Source organism: Brachyistius frenatus, unplaced genomic scaffold (genome assembly GCF_029030835.1).
Source record: "Brachyistius frenatus isolate BFR_SWC_R1_liver_20210118 unplaced genomic scaffold, ASM2903083v1 Contig_340, whole genome shotgun sequence".
NCBI classification, from domain to species: Eukaryota; Metazoa; Chordata; class Actinopteri; family Embiotocidae; genus Brachyistius; species Brachyistius frenatus.
Window position 1 is genome coordinate 176,588 of NW_027210939.1, and position 17,015 is coordinate 193,602.

The window sequence follows — 17,015 nt, forward strand, 5'->3', positions numbered from 1 at the left end:
CAGCGAGCTCCACGGGCCTAATATATATCGACCCCACCAACCTACGTCGCTCCAGCGCGATCAGTTCGAGTGCTGCGGCGGCAGCAGCGGCTCTGGAAGCCAGCAACTCCAGCAGCTACCTGACGTCCGCCAGCAGTCTGGCCCGCGCCTACAGCATCGTCATCAGGCAGATATCGGACCTCATGAGTCTGATTCCCAAGTACAACCATCTCGTCTACTCCCAATATCCTGCTGCTGTGAAGCTCACTTACCAGGACGCAGTCAACCTGCAGGTAAAACTGAAGACCATAGGAACAGGTTCCACTGCTACGCATTGTGAATATATTTTATCTTTATCTTAAGACATACAATATTTTTCCGTCAAAAACCTTTTTTTTTTTTTTCATTTTTTTTTTTTTTCATCACTGAACAAACCTTTAGGAAAGAAAAATAATCCTGATACAAGCATTTTCATTTACTGGGACCATTAATTTCAATTCACTAATGAAACCATCGGTGACCATCCTCCAGTTTTTTTCCCCCATTTTCTTACTCTGCTCATTATCTACATTCAGAGAGCTCACAGGCTGATTGTAAAGATCTGTTTTAGCCTCAACTAATTTTTTCCTGGACACAAACATAAAGAAACACATTCAGCAGTTCTGAAAAGGGGCACTAATAAAAAAACAGAAAAAAATCCTGAAAATATCTGTGCCAGTTCCCATCATTAAGCATGTGATTGTTTTCTCCTCGTGCTCATCATGTCTGTAATAAACATCTCGTAATCCTGTAATCATGTAAGTAAAAAGTGAATTATTTGTTGTTTGAACCAGAACTATGTTGAAGAAAAGCTGATTCCCACGTGGAACTGGATGGTGTCCATCATGGATTCTACTGAGGCTCAGTTGCGGTACGGCTCGGCGCTGTCGTCCGCCGGAGACCCGGGTCACCCCAGCCACCCGCTCCACGCCTCGCAGCACTCGGCTCGCAGGGAACGCATGACTGCACGGGAGGAGGCCAGCCTTCGCACTTTGGAAGGACGCAGGTAATCTCCTCAATGTGATCGGTGGATTGATTGAACTACTTTAGAAACTGTTCAGCTGAAATCGTGACGAGACGACTGTTTACAGTCCTAATGTAGAGAAACACAGTTTGCTTCACACTCTAACTTGGTTTGTTTGTTTCAGGAGAGCAGCCACGCTGCTGACGGCTCGTCAAGGCATGATGTCGGCGCGGGGCGACTTCCTGAACTACGCCCTGTCGCTGATGCGCTCCCACAACGATGAGCACTCTGACGTGCTTCCCGTGCTGGACGTGTGCTCGCTGAAACATGTGGCTTACGTTTTCCAGGCTCTCATCTATTGGATAAAGGCCATGAACCAGCAGACCACCCTGGACACCCCACAGCTGGACAGAAAAAGGTAAACGGTGGAAATGAGGGAAAATGTCATTTTTCGTTGTCAAGAGTTGCATACTTGTGCAGCCCGAAATGGAAAGATGTATGTATTTGTTGAACAGTCCATGATGACCATGTCTTTAAATTCAACACTTCTTGGAATACATGTCATTATTTTTAACAGCATCGTTATCCTCTTCAACTTTTACTCGTAGGAATCGAGAGATTTTGGAACTCGGTTTGGACAACGACGATTCTGAGCACGAGAATGACGAGGACACCAATCAGAGTAGGATACATAACCATTATTTAATCAGTATAAAAATATCAAAGAACCACGTGGTCATTTTAATGCTCGTGCCTCTCTTTCACCTCAGGCTCCACGCTGCAGGACAAGGACGACGACCCGGTTCCGGCCGAGACGGGTCAGAACCACCCTTTCTTCCGACGCTCTGACTCCATGACTTTCCTGGGCTGCATCCCACCCAACCCGTTCGACGTCCCTCTGGCTGAGGCCATTCCTCTGGCCGACCAGCCTCACCTCCTGCAGGTCAGACTCACTGCTCCGTCTCTCTGACAGCTGCAGGGTGCACAACATGTTTACTTGGCAACACCATGATGAGTGTAGTGGTAACAACCATGCAGGTGATTTGCACGTCCTAATAGCCCAAACTCCAGCAGCAGAAGTGGTTTTCTCTTGATGTATGATGTAGGACTGGCGCTCCCTCTGTCCAGACCAGTTGATAAACCCTGCTGACAAAAGGAGAGGAAGGCAGTGTCATTTTGTGTTCTGTAAAATGAAATAAGAAGAAAATGAAGCAAAATGTGGACCCAAAGTGGTTCTAGTAGTTATTGGCAAGAAATTCTCAATTAATATCCAGTTCTATAACGAAGCACACTCTCAGTAAGACTACAGCTTTATCCACAGTATGTATTATATCCCTTAAGATTAGCTCGCTACACACTGTAAGAGATCTTTTGTCAGTGGCCATGTGAGAGATCAGACTGCAGACAGCTGACCAACATTTCTGAAATGTCTGAAAACCAAACGTTCGTCAGCAGGAACATTATTCGGGCAGTTTATCGGGCATGGTGACTCCACGGCTGCATTTAGTGTCCGTCTAAATCTTTCTTTGTTCCATGTTCCTCGTAATCTTTCTTTTCGCCTTATTGTGACCACTTTCCATTTATTTTGCCTCGAGGAGATGCTGGACAGTCTGTTGTTGAGAGCCTGTGTCTTGTATTAGGTATTGTTACCCAGCAGTTGATGTTTTTAAGTGACAGATGACAAAAGAGGACAGAACACAGTCATTCACCAGACTGCTGTTAATGCTAACTAACATTATGTGTCTGCCATGGCTTTAACTCAGTTTTGCTTCTTCTCAAACAGCCTAATGCCAGAAAGGAGGATCTGTTCGGCCGTCCCTCTCAGGGCCTGTACTCTTCCTCTTACACGGCAACCAAAGGCCTGGCCGAGGCAAGCATGGACAGGAACTGCCTGGAGGTAAACATGGGCTCCTCTCTACCCTCCCCCTCTCAGGTATACCACCCCTCTTCACTGGACAAACACGCTGGCAGCTCTGTTCGAATATCCACACATAACCAACACCGCAGACACGTTGAAACAACAGCACTTTCAAATAAACGATATAAAACTATCCAGAATTCATTATTTACTCTTCAGTCTGTTTCAGAAAATAATGGATGTGTTGGATAGCGTTTTGGTGCACAATCATTCATGTGGATATTGGAACAAAGCCCGTTTTCTGTGTCCCATTTTCATATTTCATTGTGTCATCACAATGCCATCATCATAAGACACGCATCTGTTCACATTACTAAAAAAACACAACAACTCTGAACCCTTCGGAAACAGATCCTGCCCACTAAGATGTCTTACTCCGCCAACCTGAAGAATGTGATGAGCATGGAAACGGGCCAGCGCAGCACCGACAACACGTCGCTGGCAGAGCAGGAGATGGAGGCCTCCAAACCGGGCCCGTCACCCCACGACCTGGCTGCTCAGCTGAAGAGCAGCCTGCTCGCCGAGATCGGCCTCACCGAGAGCGACGGGCCTCCTCTCCCATCGTTCAGGTAAACACCAGGCTTGGATTTCTCAGGGCTCATAGAAAAAGACTAAAACACTCTTTTATTATGCTGCAAGTTTAGTTTTATATGTACTTATGTTTCAATAACAGAGATAAATAATCAAAATGGCGTGTATGTTCTTTCTGTCCAGACCTCACTGCAGTTTCATGGGGATGATGATCTCACACGACATGTTACTTGGCCGTTGGCGTCTGTCGCTGGAGCTCTTCGGTCGTGTCTTCATGGAGGATGTAGGAGCTGAGCCTGGATCGGTAACGTTTTATTTTAACATCCATTTAAAGTCAAACAATAGTAGCAAACACCCATGTTTTTATGACTGTGTAGATATTAGAATTTTCAAACTTGGTGTTAATTGAAAACTAGTAAGTGTATATACACGAAAGCAACAAGATTTTACATTCTGTATTAACTTGTACGCAAGCAACAACCTGCCTAATATTACATACTTACCCCACAAAAATGGAGCCACATGCACCTTGGATCCAACTCTTGTGGAACTAACCTTCAGTCTGCAGGTGTTTTAAACTCCTCTGAGTAATATTTCAAATACCTCAGCTCCTTCTTACTTGTGCCGTTAAATGCTGGACAGGAAGAGACGGATCACATTGTGAGCAGCAGCCGATGGTTTGATATCGCTGTTAAAATGAAGCTTTATCTAACAATCCTGTTCCCTTTCTGTTGTTTGTCTCAGATCCTCACAGAGCTCGGTGGCTTTGAGGTAAAGGAGTCAAAGTTCCGTCGCGAAATGGAGAAACTGAGGAACCTGCAGTCCCGTGACCTGGCCTTGGAGGTGGACCGAGATCGAGACCAGTTAATACAGCAGACCATGCGTCAGCTAAATACGCACTTTGGCAGGCGTTGCACAACCACCCCGATGGCTGTGCACCGGGTGAAGGTCACCTTCAAAGATGAGCCAGGCGAGGGCAGCGGCGTGGCCCGCAGCTTCTACACAGCCATCGCCCTGGCCCTCCTCTCCAACGACAAGCTGCCCAACCTGGACTGTGTTCAGAGTGTCAGCAAGGGCATGCAGGCCAGCAGTACGTGTCATCACGATTACAATTCAAGTATGAATACATAGAAACTACTGTATACCGCATTATGGAACGTGATTTCATTGTTACATTGAATGGTACTTTTGTGATGCTCAAAGCAAAAAGTAAAAGAAGATTTTTTTTTACATTTAAAAGAAAATGGCACTCCAAAGTGAACTTGTCGTTTGATTTGTGTTTGTCCAGATCTAATGCAGCGTCTGAGGAACAGAGACCGGGAGAGAGAGAGGAGGAGTGGAGGGCTTCGAGCAGGTTCTCGGAGAGACCGAGACAGGTACAACTCTGCTCGTAGAGGAATAAAACGCCGTGCAGTCGCTCGGTCACAGATCATAACTTGTGTTTGTCTGTCACAGAGATTCTAGGAGGCAGCTGTCCATAGACACCAGGCCGTTCAGGCCCTCATCAGAGGGAAACCCCAGTGATGAGCCGGACCCTCTGCCTGCTCACAGACAGGCTCTGGGAGAAAGACTCTACCCGCGAGTTCACGCAATGCAGCCGGTAGGAAACATCAGCATCCGTTAAAACAGGTTCCCATCAAAATAGAAACGGGGCAACTTGTCTGGACAATGAGTTTGTTTTGGATGTTTAAGGACATTTAGGGGACATCTGTAAATTGTAACTACAGAAAGTGACACTCTCCCTCTCATCTCCACTAATCTCTGCATGCACATTGACGCTTTTTTCAAAGTATGTTGAGCTTGAACGATTGATGAACCTGCGCTGTGGTTTTACTTCCTCTTGAAGGCGTCATTGTTTGGATTCGGTACGTTTCTCTGACTCCGTTTGTCTCTTCAGGCGTTCGCCAGTAAAATTACGGGCATGTTGCTGGAGCTGTCCCCTGCTCAGCTGCTGCTGCTGCTGGCTAGTGAGGACTCTCTCCGAGCCCGAGTAGAGGAGGCGATGGAGCTGCTCATTGCACATGGAAGGTAAAATAACCTCAGCAGTCGCACCGATCAAAGCCTGAGCTCAGCAGCAGGTTTATTTTATATTCCTATTGTCTTCGGTGATTGTCTTTTCCAGGGAAAATGGTGCTGACAGCATACTGGACCTGGGTCTCCCGGAGGCGCCAGAGAAAGCACAAGTAAAAAAAGAATCACTACTTTATTTATAACTCATTTTTAGCCATAGCTTTAAAAATGCAGGCAAAAATCTTCTTTTTAGCTTTGACACTTACAATAACATGAATAGTTGTCGGTAACACAGCTCATCCTAACAGCCAGTACTCCTCCCCTCGTTCTCCTTGTAGCAGCAGGAGAACCGCAAGCGTCACGGTTCAACGCGCAGCGTGGTTGACATGGAGCTGGACGACACGGACGATGGCGACGACAACGCTCCTCTCTTCTATCAGCCGGGCAAACGAGGCTTCTACTCCCCTCGACCTGGAAAAAACACCGAGGCCAGACTCAACTGCTTCCGTAACATTGGCAGGTAATGAATTGAAAAAGATGATTACAGTTCACCAGGTCTAGTAGAAATATGATTTCAGGGAAAATTAGTTATGTTTGAACAATGTAGGTAACCGTAAGTTAAATGTTGTACTTCCCGACAGGATACTGGGGTTATGTCTGCTGCAGAATGAACTCTGTCCAATCACACTGAACAGACATGTCATCAAAGTGCTGCTTGGGAGAAAGGTAACAGAAAATAGGTTTTCTTCATGTGCAGTTAGGACGGTTGGTCCTTTCAGCAGAACTACTAAATGTACTTATAATCATTGTTACTGCAGGTGAACTGGCATGACTTTGCCTTCTTTGACCCGGTCATGTATGAGAGTCTGCGGCAGCTCATCCGGCATTCCCAGGCCGGTGAAGCGGACGCCGTATTTGCTGCCATGGATCTGGCCTTCGCCATCGACCTCTGCAAAGAGGAAGGAGCTGGACAGGTAACGGGCTGTGTTGTTGTGGCACCAAACGTAGATAAAATAGGTTCAGGTCGTGTTGGTTCGCAGTGCTATTTTCAGTCTAAACATCAGGTGTGTTGGATCTTTGGCTGCTTGGTTTCCCAACCAAGCAAAACAATAACACGGTAGAACTTAACTTTAAAATAAGATCTATAACCATCATTAAACCTCCACAAGACCGAACTGCTCTTCCTTCCAGGGAAAGACTGTCCCACCCTCGACCTGACTACTACCTTCAACAACTCTGTTATCCCGACCCTGACTGATAAGAACCTCGGAGACACTCCACAGTCAACTCTCTCTTACTGCCAACATCACTGTAACGACACGTTCCTGAAGATACATGCTGCACAACATCAGGAGAATACATCCTCTTCTCACTCAGAAGGAGGCGCTTTATTAAATCCAGGCTCTGGTCCAGGCTCTGGTCCAAGCTCTGGTTCTGGTCCAGGTTCTGGTCCAGGTTCTGGTCATCTCACGTCTGGACTACTGTAACAGGTCTACCTGTTAGTACCATCCGACCTCTGCAGCTCATCCAGAATGCCGCAGCTCGACTGATCTTTAACCTGCCGAAATACACTCACACTACTCCGCTCCTCCTCCTCCGCTCCTCCTCCTCCTCCTCCTCCTCCTCCTCTGCTCCCTTCACTGGTTACCAGTAGCTGCCTGCATCCGTTTCAAAACATTGGTACTTGCGTACCATGCTGTGAACAGATTGGGTCCAGTGTACATCCAGGACATAGTCCAACCCTACATCCCAGCCCGTTCACTCTGCTGCTCCTCCTCCTCCTCTGTCCTGGCTCCTAAATGGTAGAATGAGCTCCCCACCAACATCAGGACAGCAGAAACTCTGAACATCTTCCACCACAAACTAAAAACACACCTCTTCTGACTTTAACTTTGAACAGTAGAACTTTAGTATCTTAAAATAGAACTTACTGATAGAACTTTGTAGTTTGGCTTTCTGGAAGAAATTGTATTTCCTTGATTCTTGTTGTTCTGGTTTGAACCCTCATGGTTGAAATGCACTTATTGTAAGTCGCTTTGGATAAAAGAGTCAGATAAATGTAATGTAATTAAACCACCTGTTCTGGAAAACTCTTGAAAGCAGCTGTATATTCTGATGCTGAAAATACTCTGAAAACTGTCTAAATGATGTTTAAACTTGTGAGGTGGTATTCCTGCTGGTTCAGGTGGAGCTTCTGTCTGGTGGGGTCAACATGCCCGTAACTCCCCTCAACGTGTACGAGTATGTGAGGAAGTACGCAGAGCACAGGATGCTAGTGGTGGCTGAGCAACCTCTCCATGTAAGTAAACGCCTACAAAACCTTCACTGACTGGGAGTTAAGTGCGAGTTCTTGGAGAACATGAAAATATTTAGTCGCTCATCAAAATGTGTTTTCACACCGGTTGTGACTGCGTCTCTTTTCAAGGCGATGAGGAAGGGTCTGCTGGACGTACTTCCCAAGAACGCCCTGGAGGACTTGACGGCCGAGGACTTCAGGCTGCTGGTCAACGGCTGCGGAGAAGTTAACGTGCAGATGCTCATCAGCTTCACCTCCTTCAACGATGAGTCTGGGGAAAACGCAGACAAACTGCTCCAGTTCAAACGCTGGTTTTGGTCCATAGTGGAGAAGATGAGCATGACTGAGAGGCAAGACCTGGTAAGTCTGTTCTCAGAGACCCTGAGGAGAACTCAGAGCCACGGGTTATCTGGAGTTCTTGGGACATTGAATTTTAGAGGAACTGTCTTGACAAGATGGTCTTTAAATCTCCCTCTAAAAGACACTTAAAGAATTTTTATGGAACGATTAAAATGTTTTTTTGTCTTCTTTTTTTTAAAGTAATGTTTAAAAAAAAAAGTGAAACTTTTCTTCTGTTATGGATTGCAAACTGAAATAAACTCCAGCCTTCAGTCTGGCTTGGAGGCTTTGAGGGTCTAATAATAGAGGTTTTGCTCTGGTTGCACCCGCTGTAGCTTTTTGCATTCAAAATGTCCAAATTTAGAGTAATGCAGAAGCACTTTTCAGTTCTTTATCTCATTCTTTCTCCCTTTTTCTCTGTTTCTGTTGATTTCCCTCCTGCATCACCTGCAGCATGCATTCCTTTGAGTTCAAATCAGATACAGTGCTGATTATTGGGACTAATTGTTTGTCTGCTCCTCAGGTGTATTTCTGGACCTCCAGCCCGTCTCTGCCAGCCAGCGAGGAGGGGTTCCAGCCGATGCCCTCCATCACCATCCGGCCTCCAGACGACCAGCACCTGCCCACAGCCAACACCTGCATCTCACGTCTCTACGTGCCACTCTACTCTTCAAAACAGATACTCAAACAGAAACTCCTGCTAGCCATTAAGACCAAGAATTTTGGTTTTGTGTAGAGGTTCAAAAAGAAGAGTTTAAAAAAAAGGAAAAAAAAGAAAAACATGTTTACTGTTGTGTAATATTTACCTAGCTCCATTTTTGTAGATTTATTTTTTGTCTAAACAATTTTATGAAATTCGACATACTGTCGCTATCTCCCCAGGCTGTAATATTTGTTTGTGTTGTGAACACAAACGGCTTTTTATTTCAATTTTTATTGTTTTCTTTTGTGTTAATGAAGAAGAGGTATACGGTCCAGAACATTCCTGCATTGGCACTGTAAAATGTAAAGCCCACAGCTCTGCTCTATTGGCTTCAACCTTTGCTTCCCAGGAATTTGGTTTGACAGGAAGCTGTCTGCCGAAAACCCAGCCAAAGATGACAGCAGTAGAAATATTTAAAAGAAGAAAAGAAGACGCACTGTGATAATAAGTTTTTTTTTTTTTTTTTTTTTTTTTTTTTTTTTTTTTTTTTTCTTCCCTAGAAAAGTACGATCACTGACAGTTCACTGCTGCCTTTGTGGAAAGTCCTTTTTTTCTTGTACAGGGGGAGTAGGGAGTTTCAAAATAAACTTGGATGCAAACAAGTTGTCCATAGTGAATTCTTATCATTTTGTTAATGTTCACTATGTTAACTAGTCGGGACATTAGCGTGAGAGGACGTGAACATTTTGTCCCAGTTAATGGGAATCCATGATTTCTACCAGTTTAAATTCTGCTTCTGCTCTTGATTGGTTTTGTTTCTTATGATGAATTTTAAAAATGGCCGTTCTATTGCTTACAAAGTTAGATTTCCAAATAATTTAGTTACTGTTACACACCTGATAAGGCCATCTAACATTAGATATCCCTTGGTTATTCTTACATTACTGGGTGATTACATTTTTTTGTTACATTTTCTTAGGGTGGTTTGAGGCATTTGTTTTTTTTTGGGTGCATGCGTATTATGTAAATGAATATAAAAAATGAAAGATTTGCTGAATAAGCCTTATATGGCTGGAAACTGGCAACAACAGTAAATTGAATCTTTCTGAAAATATGTGACAAACCACTTAAAACAATCAGCAGTACCGGAAACGGTTTTGAACCGAGAATTGTGGCCAATCAGCACAAGACAAGCCGGAGCCCCGCCCATTTCACTGGAGCCATCACGGGCCGGTTTTTTTGTTGCCTTCAAGTTATGTTGGAAAAAAAAGTATTTTGTTGTGACCAGTTAATTCAGCTGGGGAAGTCGGGTTGTGTGAAAACATCGGAATGTGTCATCTGCAGGGGGCTCAGAAATATTCTTAGAAAACGATACGGTAAAAAGTAGACAAAAAAACGGTCAAACTCGATGTCATGTCTTCAGCATAGTTGTTATTTTTTGGCAACCAGACACCTAAAACAGAGAAATGCATTTCATTCAAAATAACAAGTGCTACGGAAACGATTAATTTGACTGCAATGGTCTCTGTCGGAAAGTTACGAGACCAGGTTGCAAGCTCCACCCCGGAAGCTCCAGTTTACAACCGCCGTGAAGGCAGCGTCCCTCCTCCGTCAGAGCGGAGCCATATGAGGTGACGCGGCTGCGCTCGCGGGCACTCGGAGCGGTGGCACGTGATCTGTGATGACATCAGCTAGCTGGCTGGCTAGTTAGCTCACTCAGCGTTGGGGAGGTTTGTCTTCATATGATCTGGTTTGTCTTTATATCTTTATATTTATATCTTTATATCTTTATATCTTTATCTCTTTATATTTATATCTTTATATCTTTATATCTTTTGACCGATGTTCGTTTGTTGTTTTCCATCATGTCGGAATCGTCCCGTTATTTTTAGCTGCATGCTAACAGCGGGAAGCAGAGCGTGACTCCTCGGTGTTGTGAAGAAGCTCCGGGACGGAGCCGCGGACGGAGCCGCGGATGGAGCCGTGGAGGGACGCGGCCTCCCGGCAGGTCCAGCTGCTCACACATCGGCTGAACGAGATGTTGTCCGGGGGCCTGGAGCTGCTGCGCTCCGAGCTCGGCGTGGATTTGGGGCTGAAGCCGGAGCTCATCCCGCCGTGGATCATCCTCCTGGCGGCGGGCGGCGGGCTGCTGCTGCTGCTCGCCCTGTGGGCCTCCGTCTGCCGGGCTCTGCTCGGGAAGCGCCCCGCTGCGAGACCTGCGGACGACGGAACCGAAGTAAAGCGAGGTGTCGGTAAACCCGTCAAACCGGAGGAGCCGAAGAAGAAGAAGAAGAAGGCAGAAAAGGCACGTCAATCCCCCGGTTCAACGTGCTCCTCCGGCCGGCAGCGGAGCTCGCTGCCGCTCCGCTGCCGGCCTCGAGTCGGTTTCAGACACGTTTCAAAGAAGGACATCTGTTATGGCACTTCACTCGTAATTTTCTCTTCACACGTCTCCTCCAGAAAGCTCAGCCTAACGGGAGAGCTGTCGCTGAGCCGCAGGAGGAAGCCGTCGTGCCGGAGGAGATGGTGCCACATCACCAGCCCCCCCCGGGTGGAGCCAGGGCCGAGAAGGCTGCGGAGGTAATGTGATAATGTGCCAGGATCAAACATGGCGGGACTTGAACATCGCCATTCGTCCATTGTGACGGATGTGCTGAAATGATGACACATTTGCAGTCCAGGAAAGCACCGTCACCTCGCCCTGATGTAACGGCTCTGAGTGCAGCTTTCCATCCCATCCCTCCTCCTGAGGACCGCAAACGTTACACGGTCCTGAAAGTAGCTGCAGTCAGAAAATGTCATGAAGCGCAGCAGGAGATAAAAATAGTGCTTACAAAAAGTACATGTAACAGATGTAGCTTGTCTGGGACACTGGATGTAGTTTCACTTATAAATAGCTGGGCCTGAGCTGCTGGTTTGATTGACTGTCCATGCCTCAGGCAGCATGAGGTCTCGTCGCCCAGTTGCTTGTTCTTGCTGGTGAACCCTGATTTCCTTTAAACTCAATCTCACGTTTTCATTTTTTTTTAAATTTATTTTTTACTTTATGCTCATTATTTCTCTTCTTTCAGGTGAAGAAGTCCAAGAAGAAGTCCAAACCGGCTGTGAAGGAAACCAAGGCTGCGACTGCTGATGGCAAAGAACCGGAAGAAGGTGAAATATTATGAATGACACAGTAATATAGTTGTGATAGTGATAACTGGTTGGGATCTCCGTTAGATTTCAGGCCGCTTGTTGTGATCCATTTGCGTCTCATTCAGCCAACATATCCAGTAATCAGGCCACCAAACCACAAAAGGAATAATTAACTTCTGTACTATTTCTGGCATAATTGAAAAGTGTAGCCTTGTTTTAAAATCATAACTCAATACCCGACTGTGGAGCCTGAGACTCTTTCCTCACAAAATACATTAAGCTATTCCTTCATCCTGCCTAATCCATACCATATTTCCTCACTAATCCCACCATGAACCTTCGCCGTATTTTGCAACTAATTCCCCTCAGTGTTACTTTTCAGGCACGTGGGAGACCAAGGTCAGCAACAAGGAGAAACGCGAGCAGCGCAAGAAGGACAAGAGCTCCAGCGACGGCTCAGCCAGTCCTGGGGGGGGGAACACACCTGTGAGCGCTGCCCCAGAGCAGCCGAAGGCCGCCTCAGCCCCCCCCGCACCCGCCGGCCAGAAGAAGAAAAAAGGTGGCTCTTAAAACTGTTTAGCTCAATTTCAGAGGGACGATGTTTTCTTCTTGCATATATTTACACAAACCCTCAGGACCATTGCAGGTGAACGGCCTCATTTGGAAACTAAAGAGATATTTCTTGTGTTTTCTGTTGACATGGTTGTTGCCTTTCGCTGGTCTCCTGTCAGCAGCCGGCACTATAAATACGGGCATTATGGGATTTGAATAGTCCCGAGTGAGTTTTCTCTGAAGCGTCGTCGTGCTCGCTCTCGTATGGATGTTGCAGCTGATATTTGTTGACCCTTTCGTTCTTTATCCTCAGGAGACGCCACGAAGGTGAAGCTGGAGAAGGCGGAGGCTGTCGTCTCTCAAGGTAATCAGCACAACACCACTCACTCGTTCAGACCGTCAACCCACCGATGGCTCATCTCTGCAGAGTATAACATGTTTTTGTCTCTGTTAGTTAACAGCAGCGAGGTGTTGGAGGTGGCGGCGGCTGACGCCGTCAAGGCTCCCGCTCACACTGCTGCTCTGAAGACGGGCCCCTGGACCACCAGCAGAGAGCCGGCGTCTCTGTGGGGGGCCGGGATGGATGGTAAAACGTTCCACCTCTATCACCGAACCGCTCGGCTGCTGAAGGGCTTTAAAGCAGCGTCTGTAATGTCAGATCACGCGTAACCACGGTGTCAGTTAGAAAGGCAGATGTGACGAGTCCATATTCAATTTGTAACACCAGAGAATTTATTTTCTGGAGAAAATGCAGCGTGAATGCTGAAAACAGCAAACGGTGGTCACACATGGCTGAAAGTTTAAATCTGAGCAGAATTGGATCTTTGGAAGATAAAAGCTGAAGGATATTAATGAAGACTTACTGAAAATGCCTCGTTCAAAAAAATCTGCTTGAAAAAGAAAACCCGGTCGAGTGTCATTAAACAGTTAAAATCAGCTGTGTTGAAGAATCTGAAGATTTTAATTTATGAACCATTAAAATATACTGCAGCTACATATGTCATCAACAACTCCAATGTTCATCAGCCCATCGGAAACAGGAAATTAGTAGCTTGAATGTATAATTCTGTATAAAGGTGAAATATCCTGTAAAGAGTTTGACCTTTTTTGGTGTTAAAAGCGTTTATTAAGTTAAAGTTAGCTTTTGAAAAAAAGTCCGACATCTTACAAAAAGACTTGGCGGCTTTTCGACTCTTCTCTTAGAGAAACATTAAACTTTTAGCAAAGCAAGAAAAACCCTGAAAACTAGTCCCTCTAAAGGACTAGTTTATTTCTTATCATCTGGTATTTGTAAGGACTTTTGTTTTAAATTATATTACCTGTTAAATATTGAATAAGTTAGTTTCCCAGATCCTCCAGTGAAATAACAGACAAATGTGGACTAGAATTAACTGGTGTGGTCAAATTACAGCTCAGGTTGGAGCTTATTTAAGTATTGATTATTTATGGCTTATTTAAACGGATCCCTCGTTAATTGCAGTGATGTCATATGGTGTGTGTTTCAGAGTCGTGGACTGTGATCGACAGGGCGATGCCCACAGCCGAGCTGAATGTGGTGTCTTTGAGCGGACCGGGCGTTGCTGCTGCTGCTGCTGCTGCTGCTGCTGCTGGTGAGTGAACAGTAAACTGATGACGTGTAAAGTGACTCTCACCACCAGAGGGCAGAGTTTCTCAGGGTGTGTGTTGTGCTGTGTGTGTTGCTGCCCCATGTTGTGTGTGCCTGTAGCGCCTGTGAAGGAGCTGCCTTGGCTCGGCCCGCCCCGGGTGGATGACGAGTGGTCCGGACTCAGTGAGCATCTCGCTTTTCTGTCGCTGCTCTGATGAGCTTCGGTTTAACGTCCTCGTTGCTCCTTTCCGCTCGCTGACGGTCAGTTTGCTCCTCAGACGGCGGTTCGGCCGACCCCGGCTCCGACTGGAACGCTCCCTCTGAAGCCTGGGGCAACTACGAGGAGCCCGCCGCCGAGCCCCCTCCCGCCCAGGAGAAGCCCCTCCCGGGTCCGGCCAAGGTCAACCTGCTGATCGCAACTGCTGTAAGTGCACCAACCCAGCATCGGGAAATAACCTGCAAGTTGTAAAAATAACAAGCGAGTAATTGACGAGTCCTCTGGGCTGCGCCCCCCCGACGGCTATCCTGGATCCTCCTCAGACTGGAGCCCTGCTGCTCAGTGACTCGACACGCAGCCGGGTTTGTTAGTGTAACAATACAGAATAAAACTCCGAGTTGATCACAAGTGTGCAAACAGGAGTTTATCAAAAACCAAGGAGAAAATGAATAATAATAATAATAATAATGACCTCATTTGGATGTAGTGCCGTCATGTTACCACAAGGTGGCGGCAGCGAGGGATTATTAAATCAAACACACACTGGCTTCATTTTACTGGATCACAGTTACTGCAGTTTAGAGCCGCTCCTGGAAATACAATCGTAGTTTTTCAGCTTTGTGATGCTCCGATGTTTGTACGCTACCCGTCTGATTTAACTCTGAGTCACCTCTGATCTGTGGTGGGTTTACAGGAGGATGATGAAGATGAGAAAGACAAGGAGGAGACTGGTGCTGATGGAGCAGCTAAATCCAAGAAGAAGAAAAAGAAGAAGAAGAAGGCTGCTGAGGAGGGAAGAGCAGCCGGCCAGGTAACAGACGGTTGGAGGATAAACACCAAGACAGCTGCAGCGCAGTGTTTTTACTGTTGGGAAAATAAACGTCCATCAGTGGGAGGGGGGGCAAGATACAGAAAAATTAAATCAGAAGGAGCGTTTAGTGTTCATTCTCTGAATTTGCTGTTGAATGTGAACTCTGCTCGTGTCCTGTGTGGTGTGAAGGTGGAGGAGCCGGAGAAGAAGCAGCAGCCACCTGTTCAGGAGAAGCCGACTGCCGTCCAGCCTGTGAAAGCAGCTGCTGTCGAGGTCAGTCGGGCTGACGGACGGGAGGCCAGATAATCCGAGCAGCATGTCTCACGTTCTGTTCATCCAACTACATCCAACATGGGAGCTTCTGCTTTCCTTGTGTCTTGTAGCTGATCTATTTTTAATTTTTTTTCTTCCCTAACAAGGCGAGAGGGGAGCGACCGGTGAAGGACGACATTTCCCAGAAACCCCCTGTCACACAAGTGCCACAGAAGCTCGCTGACGGAGAGCCGACTGCCAAGCAGAACAACCTGCCGGCTCCAACGCAGCCAAGTGAGCAACGTCTCCATCTTCAGGGAACAAACTGCAGAAACAGACCCGCTGATGCTTCTTCCTGTTATCGTATCAACCGTAACTAGTGCGTCCGTGGTGCCTTCAGGAACCGTAAAAATTGCGTTTGGAATTCAGCACCGACTTGTTAAAGAAGATTCGTGACACTTGAAGCTGAAACGGGCAAAACGACAAAAAAATGAGCAGCAATTTTTAGAATCAGTTCCTCCTTCAAATCATTTATCAACGCTGAACACAACACTTACAAATACAAAGGAGCTGCTTATTATCTGTTTTACAGGACTGTAAATGTAACAAGAGCTTTAAATCTCCATCCTTTTCTCATCCTGTCTGAGTTGTGCGACTAATCTCTTCCTGCCGTTTTTGTTTCTTTAGAAAAACCTGAGGAGAGTCAAGTGCTCAAACCAGCCAAGAAGAAGAAGGCGAGGCGGGAGACATGAGACGGCGTCCACTCTGCAGACCTCTGTATGCAAAAGACTCCATATCCTGTTTATGCAACACCTTTTGTGACAAGAACTTTGAACTAAGGTCTTCATGATGGACTTAACCTTAAAACCTGTCTGGAAAAATGAAACGACTTTTCTACTCGTCGCCTGTCAGTTGGTGCATCGTTGAAAACTGAAACTAGATGCAGTGCAATCTAATGTAATGCGGTGTTTATGATTTTTAAGTATGCGTTTGATACTGATTCTGTCCTCTAATTCCACTGAATCCAATAACTGATTGAAGGAGCTGTATTGTAGTGATTAGACACGTAGAAAGTACTGATCATGTGTAGAAGCGTGTTGTCGTGTGGGCCGACGGACGGAGGATGAAACGGGTGCCGGGTCACCGGACACCGGGCCGTGATGGGGAGCCGGCCTTTTGCTTTGCAGTCTTATTTTTGCTCTGCCGTGTTGTGAGCCGCGGTGGTGCCGTGTTGTGGTACCGTGTTGTGGTACCGTGTTGTGACCCGTCTGGGTGAGATGAGCGCAGAGATCAAATGTTCCTTTCACGGTTCTGGCTCGGCAGGATGTGAACGCTTGTGACGTATTTGAGACGTGAGCATCGTGAAGACGCAGAAAAGGGAATCATGTCCGCTCTGTGTTGTTTTTTTGTTGTTGTTGTTTTTTTGCATTTCATCCGTCTGGTTCGTCTCGTCTGATGTTGTCCTGCAGTGTCCAGACCGCCGTGTCCTCGCTCTTCAAACCGTCTGTGACTGCTTCATGGCCGCCTGGCGCCTCTGATCCTAGATGTACTGTTGCAGTGTCATCGACCTCCTGATGATTTTCCACCTGTGGGTGATTCAGAAGTCTTCAGAACCTTTTGTAAAACCTGTTTGTAATAAAAGAAAAGCTAAAGCCATATGTAAAAAGACTAAATAAAGGCCAGTTTTTCTATGTTTGGGCTGCTTTTACGTGAAGGTTTGAAT

General features: G+C 46.3%; 2 protein-coding genes across 7 annotated transcripts in view; both read left to right on the top strand.

Moving 5' to 3' along the window:
* The window catches only part of ubr5 (ubiquitin protein ligase E3 component n-recognin 5), a 32,600-nt gene extending 23,186 nt beyond the window's left edge, over window positions 1-9,414 (top strand). Inside the window, exons 39-57 of one of the 4 annotated variants that reach the window (XM_069723658.1) lie at window positions 4-272; window positions 813-1,024; window positions 1,167-1,400; window positions 1,591-1,664; window positions 1,753-1,925; window positions 2,766-2,879; window positions 3,252-3,469; window positions 3,615-3,735; window positions 4,176-4,548; window positions 4,720-4,807; window positions 4,887-5,031; window positions 5,329-5,459; window positions 5,554-5,614; window positions 5,780-5,961; window positions 6,083-6,167; window positions 6,260-6,415; window positions 7,627-7,740; window positions 7,867-8,097; window positions 8,600-9,414. In XM_069723658.1, the coding sequence (XP_069579759.1) occupies window positions 4-272; window positions 813-1,024; window positions 1,167-1,400; window positions 1,591-1,664; window positions 1,753-1,925; window positions 2,766-2,879; window positions 3,252-3,469; window positions 3,615-3,735; window positions 4,176-4,548; window positions 4,720-4,807; window positions 4,887-5,031; window positions 5,329-5,459; window positions 5,554-5,614; window positions 5,780-5,961; window positions 6,083-6,167; window positions 6,260-6,415; window positions 7,627-7,740; window positions 7,867-8,097; window positions 8,600-8,812 (3,194 nt within the window). In that variant the 3' untranslated portion in view covers window positions 8,813-9,414. Of the gene's footprint in view, window positions 1-3; window positions 273-812; window positions 1,025-1,166; window positions 1,401-1,590; window positions 1,665-1,752; window positions 1,926-2,765; window positions 2,916-3,251; window positions 3,470-3,614; window positions 3,736-4,175; window positions 4,549-4,719; window positions 4,808-4,886; window positions 5,032-5,328; window positions 5,460-5,553; window positions 5,615-5,779; window positions 5,962-6,082; window positions 6,168-6,259; window positions 6,416-7,626; window positions 7,741-7,866; window positions 8,098-8,599 lie in introns of all 4 variants that reach the window. The other 3 variants (XM_069723659.1, XM_069723656.1, XM_069723657.1) reach the window with 3 other exon arrangements.
* A 946-nt stretch (window positions 9,415-10,360) lies between these two features.
* Window positions 10,361-16,987, top strand: LOC138635930 (protein LYRIC-like). Of its 3 annotated transcripts, XM_069723667.1 has the most exons (15): window positions 10,365-10,469; window positions 10,612-11,028; window positions 11,184-11,299; window positions 11,791-11,872; window positions 12,237-12,413; window positions 12,720-12,770; window positions 12,861-12,992; window positions 13,912-14,016; window positions 14,133-14,195; window positions 14,291-14,436; window positions 14,924-15,040; window positions 15,230-15,313; window positions 15,460-15,586; window positions 15,980-16,069; window positions 16,762-16,987. In XM_069723667.1, the coding sequence occupies exons 2-14, from the start codon at window positions 10,695-10,697 to the stop codon at window positions 16,042-16,044; spliced, it is 1,599 nt and encodes a 532-aa protein (XP_069579768.1). In that variant the 5' UTR covers window positions 10,365-10,469; window positions 10,612-10,694; the 3' UTR covers window positions 16,045-16,069; window positions 16,762-16,987. The 3 variants fall into 3 exon arrangements, with proteins under 3 accessions (XP_069579767.1, XP_069579768.1, XP_069579766.1); XM_069723666.1 differs by having other exon boundaries at window positions 10,361-10,449; window positions 15,980-16,987; XM_069723665.1 differs by having other exon boundaries at window positions 15,980-16,987.
* Window positions 16,988-17,015: the final 28 nt, after the last annotated feature.

What these genes read in the sequence shown, in the direction of transcription:
- LOC138635930 (XM_069723666.1), top strand. Translation starts at nt 10,695, where the DNA reads ATGGAGCCGTGGAGGGACGCGGCCTCCCGGCAGGTCCAGCTGCTCACA. An exon ending in GGGCCGAGAAGGCTGCGGAG is followed by an intron (nt 11,300 to 11,790) that starts GTAATGTGATAA and finishes CTCTTCTTTCAG; the next exon opens with GTGAAGAAGTCCAAGAAGAA. An exon ending in GGAGGCTGTCGTCTCTCAAG is followed by an intron (nt 12,771 to 12,860) that starts GTAATCAGCACA and finishes TGTCTCTGTTAG; the next exon opens with TTAACAGCAGCGAGGTGTTG.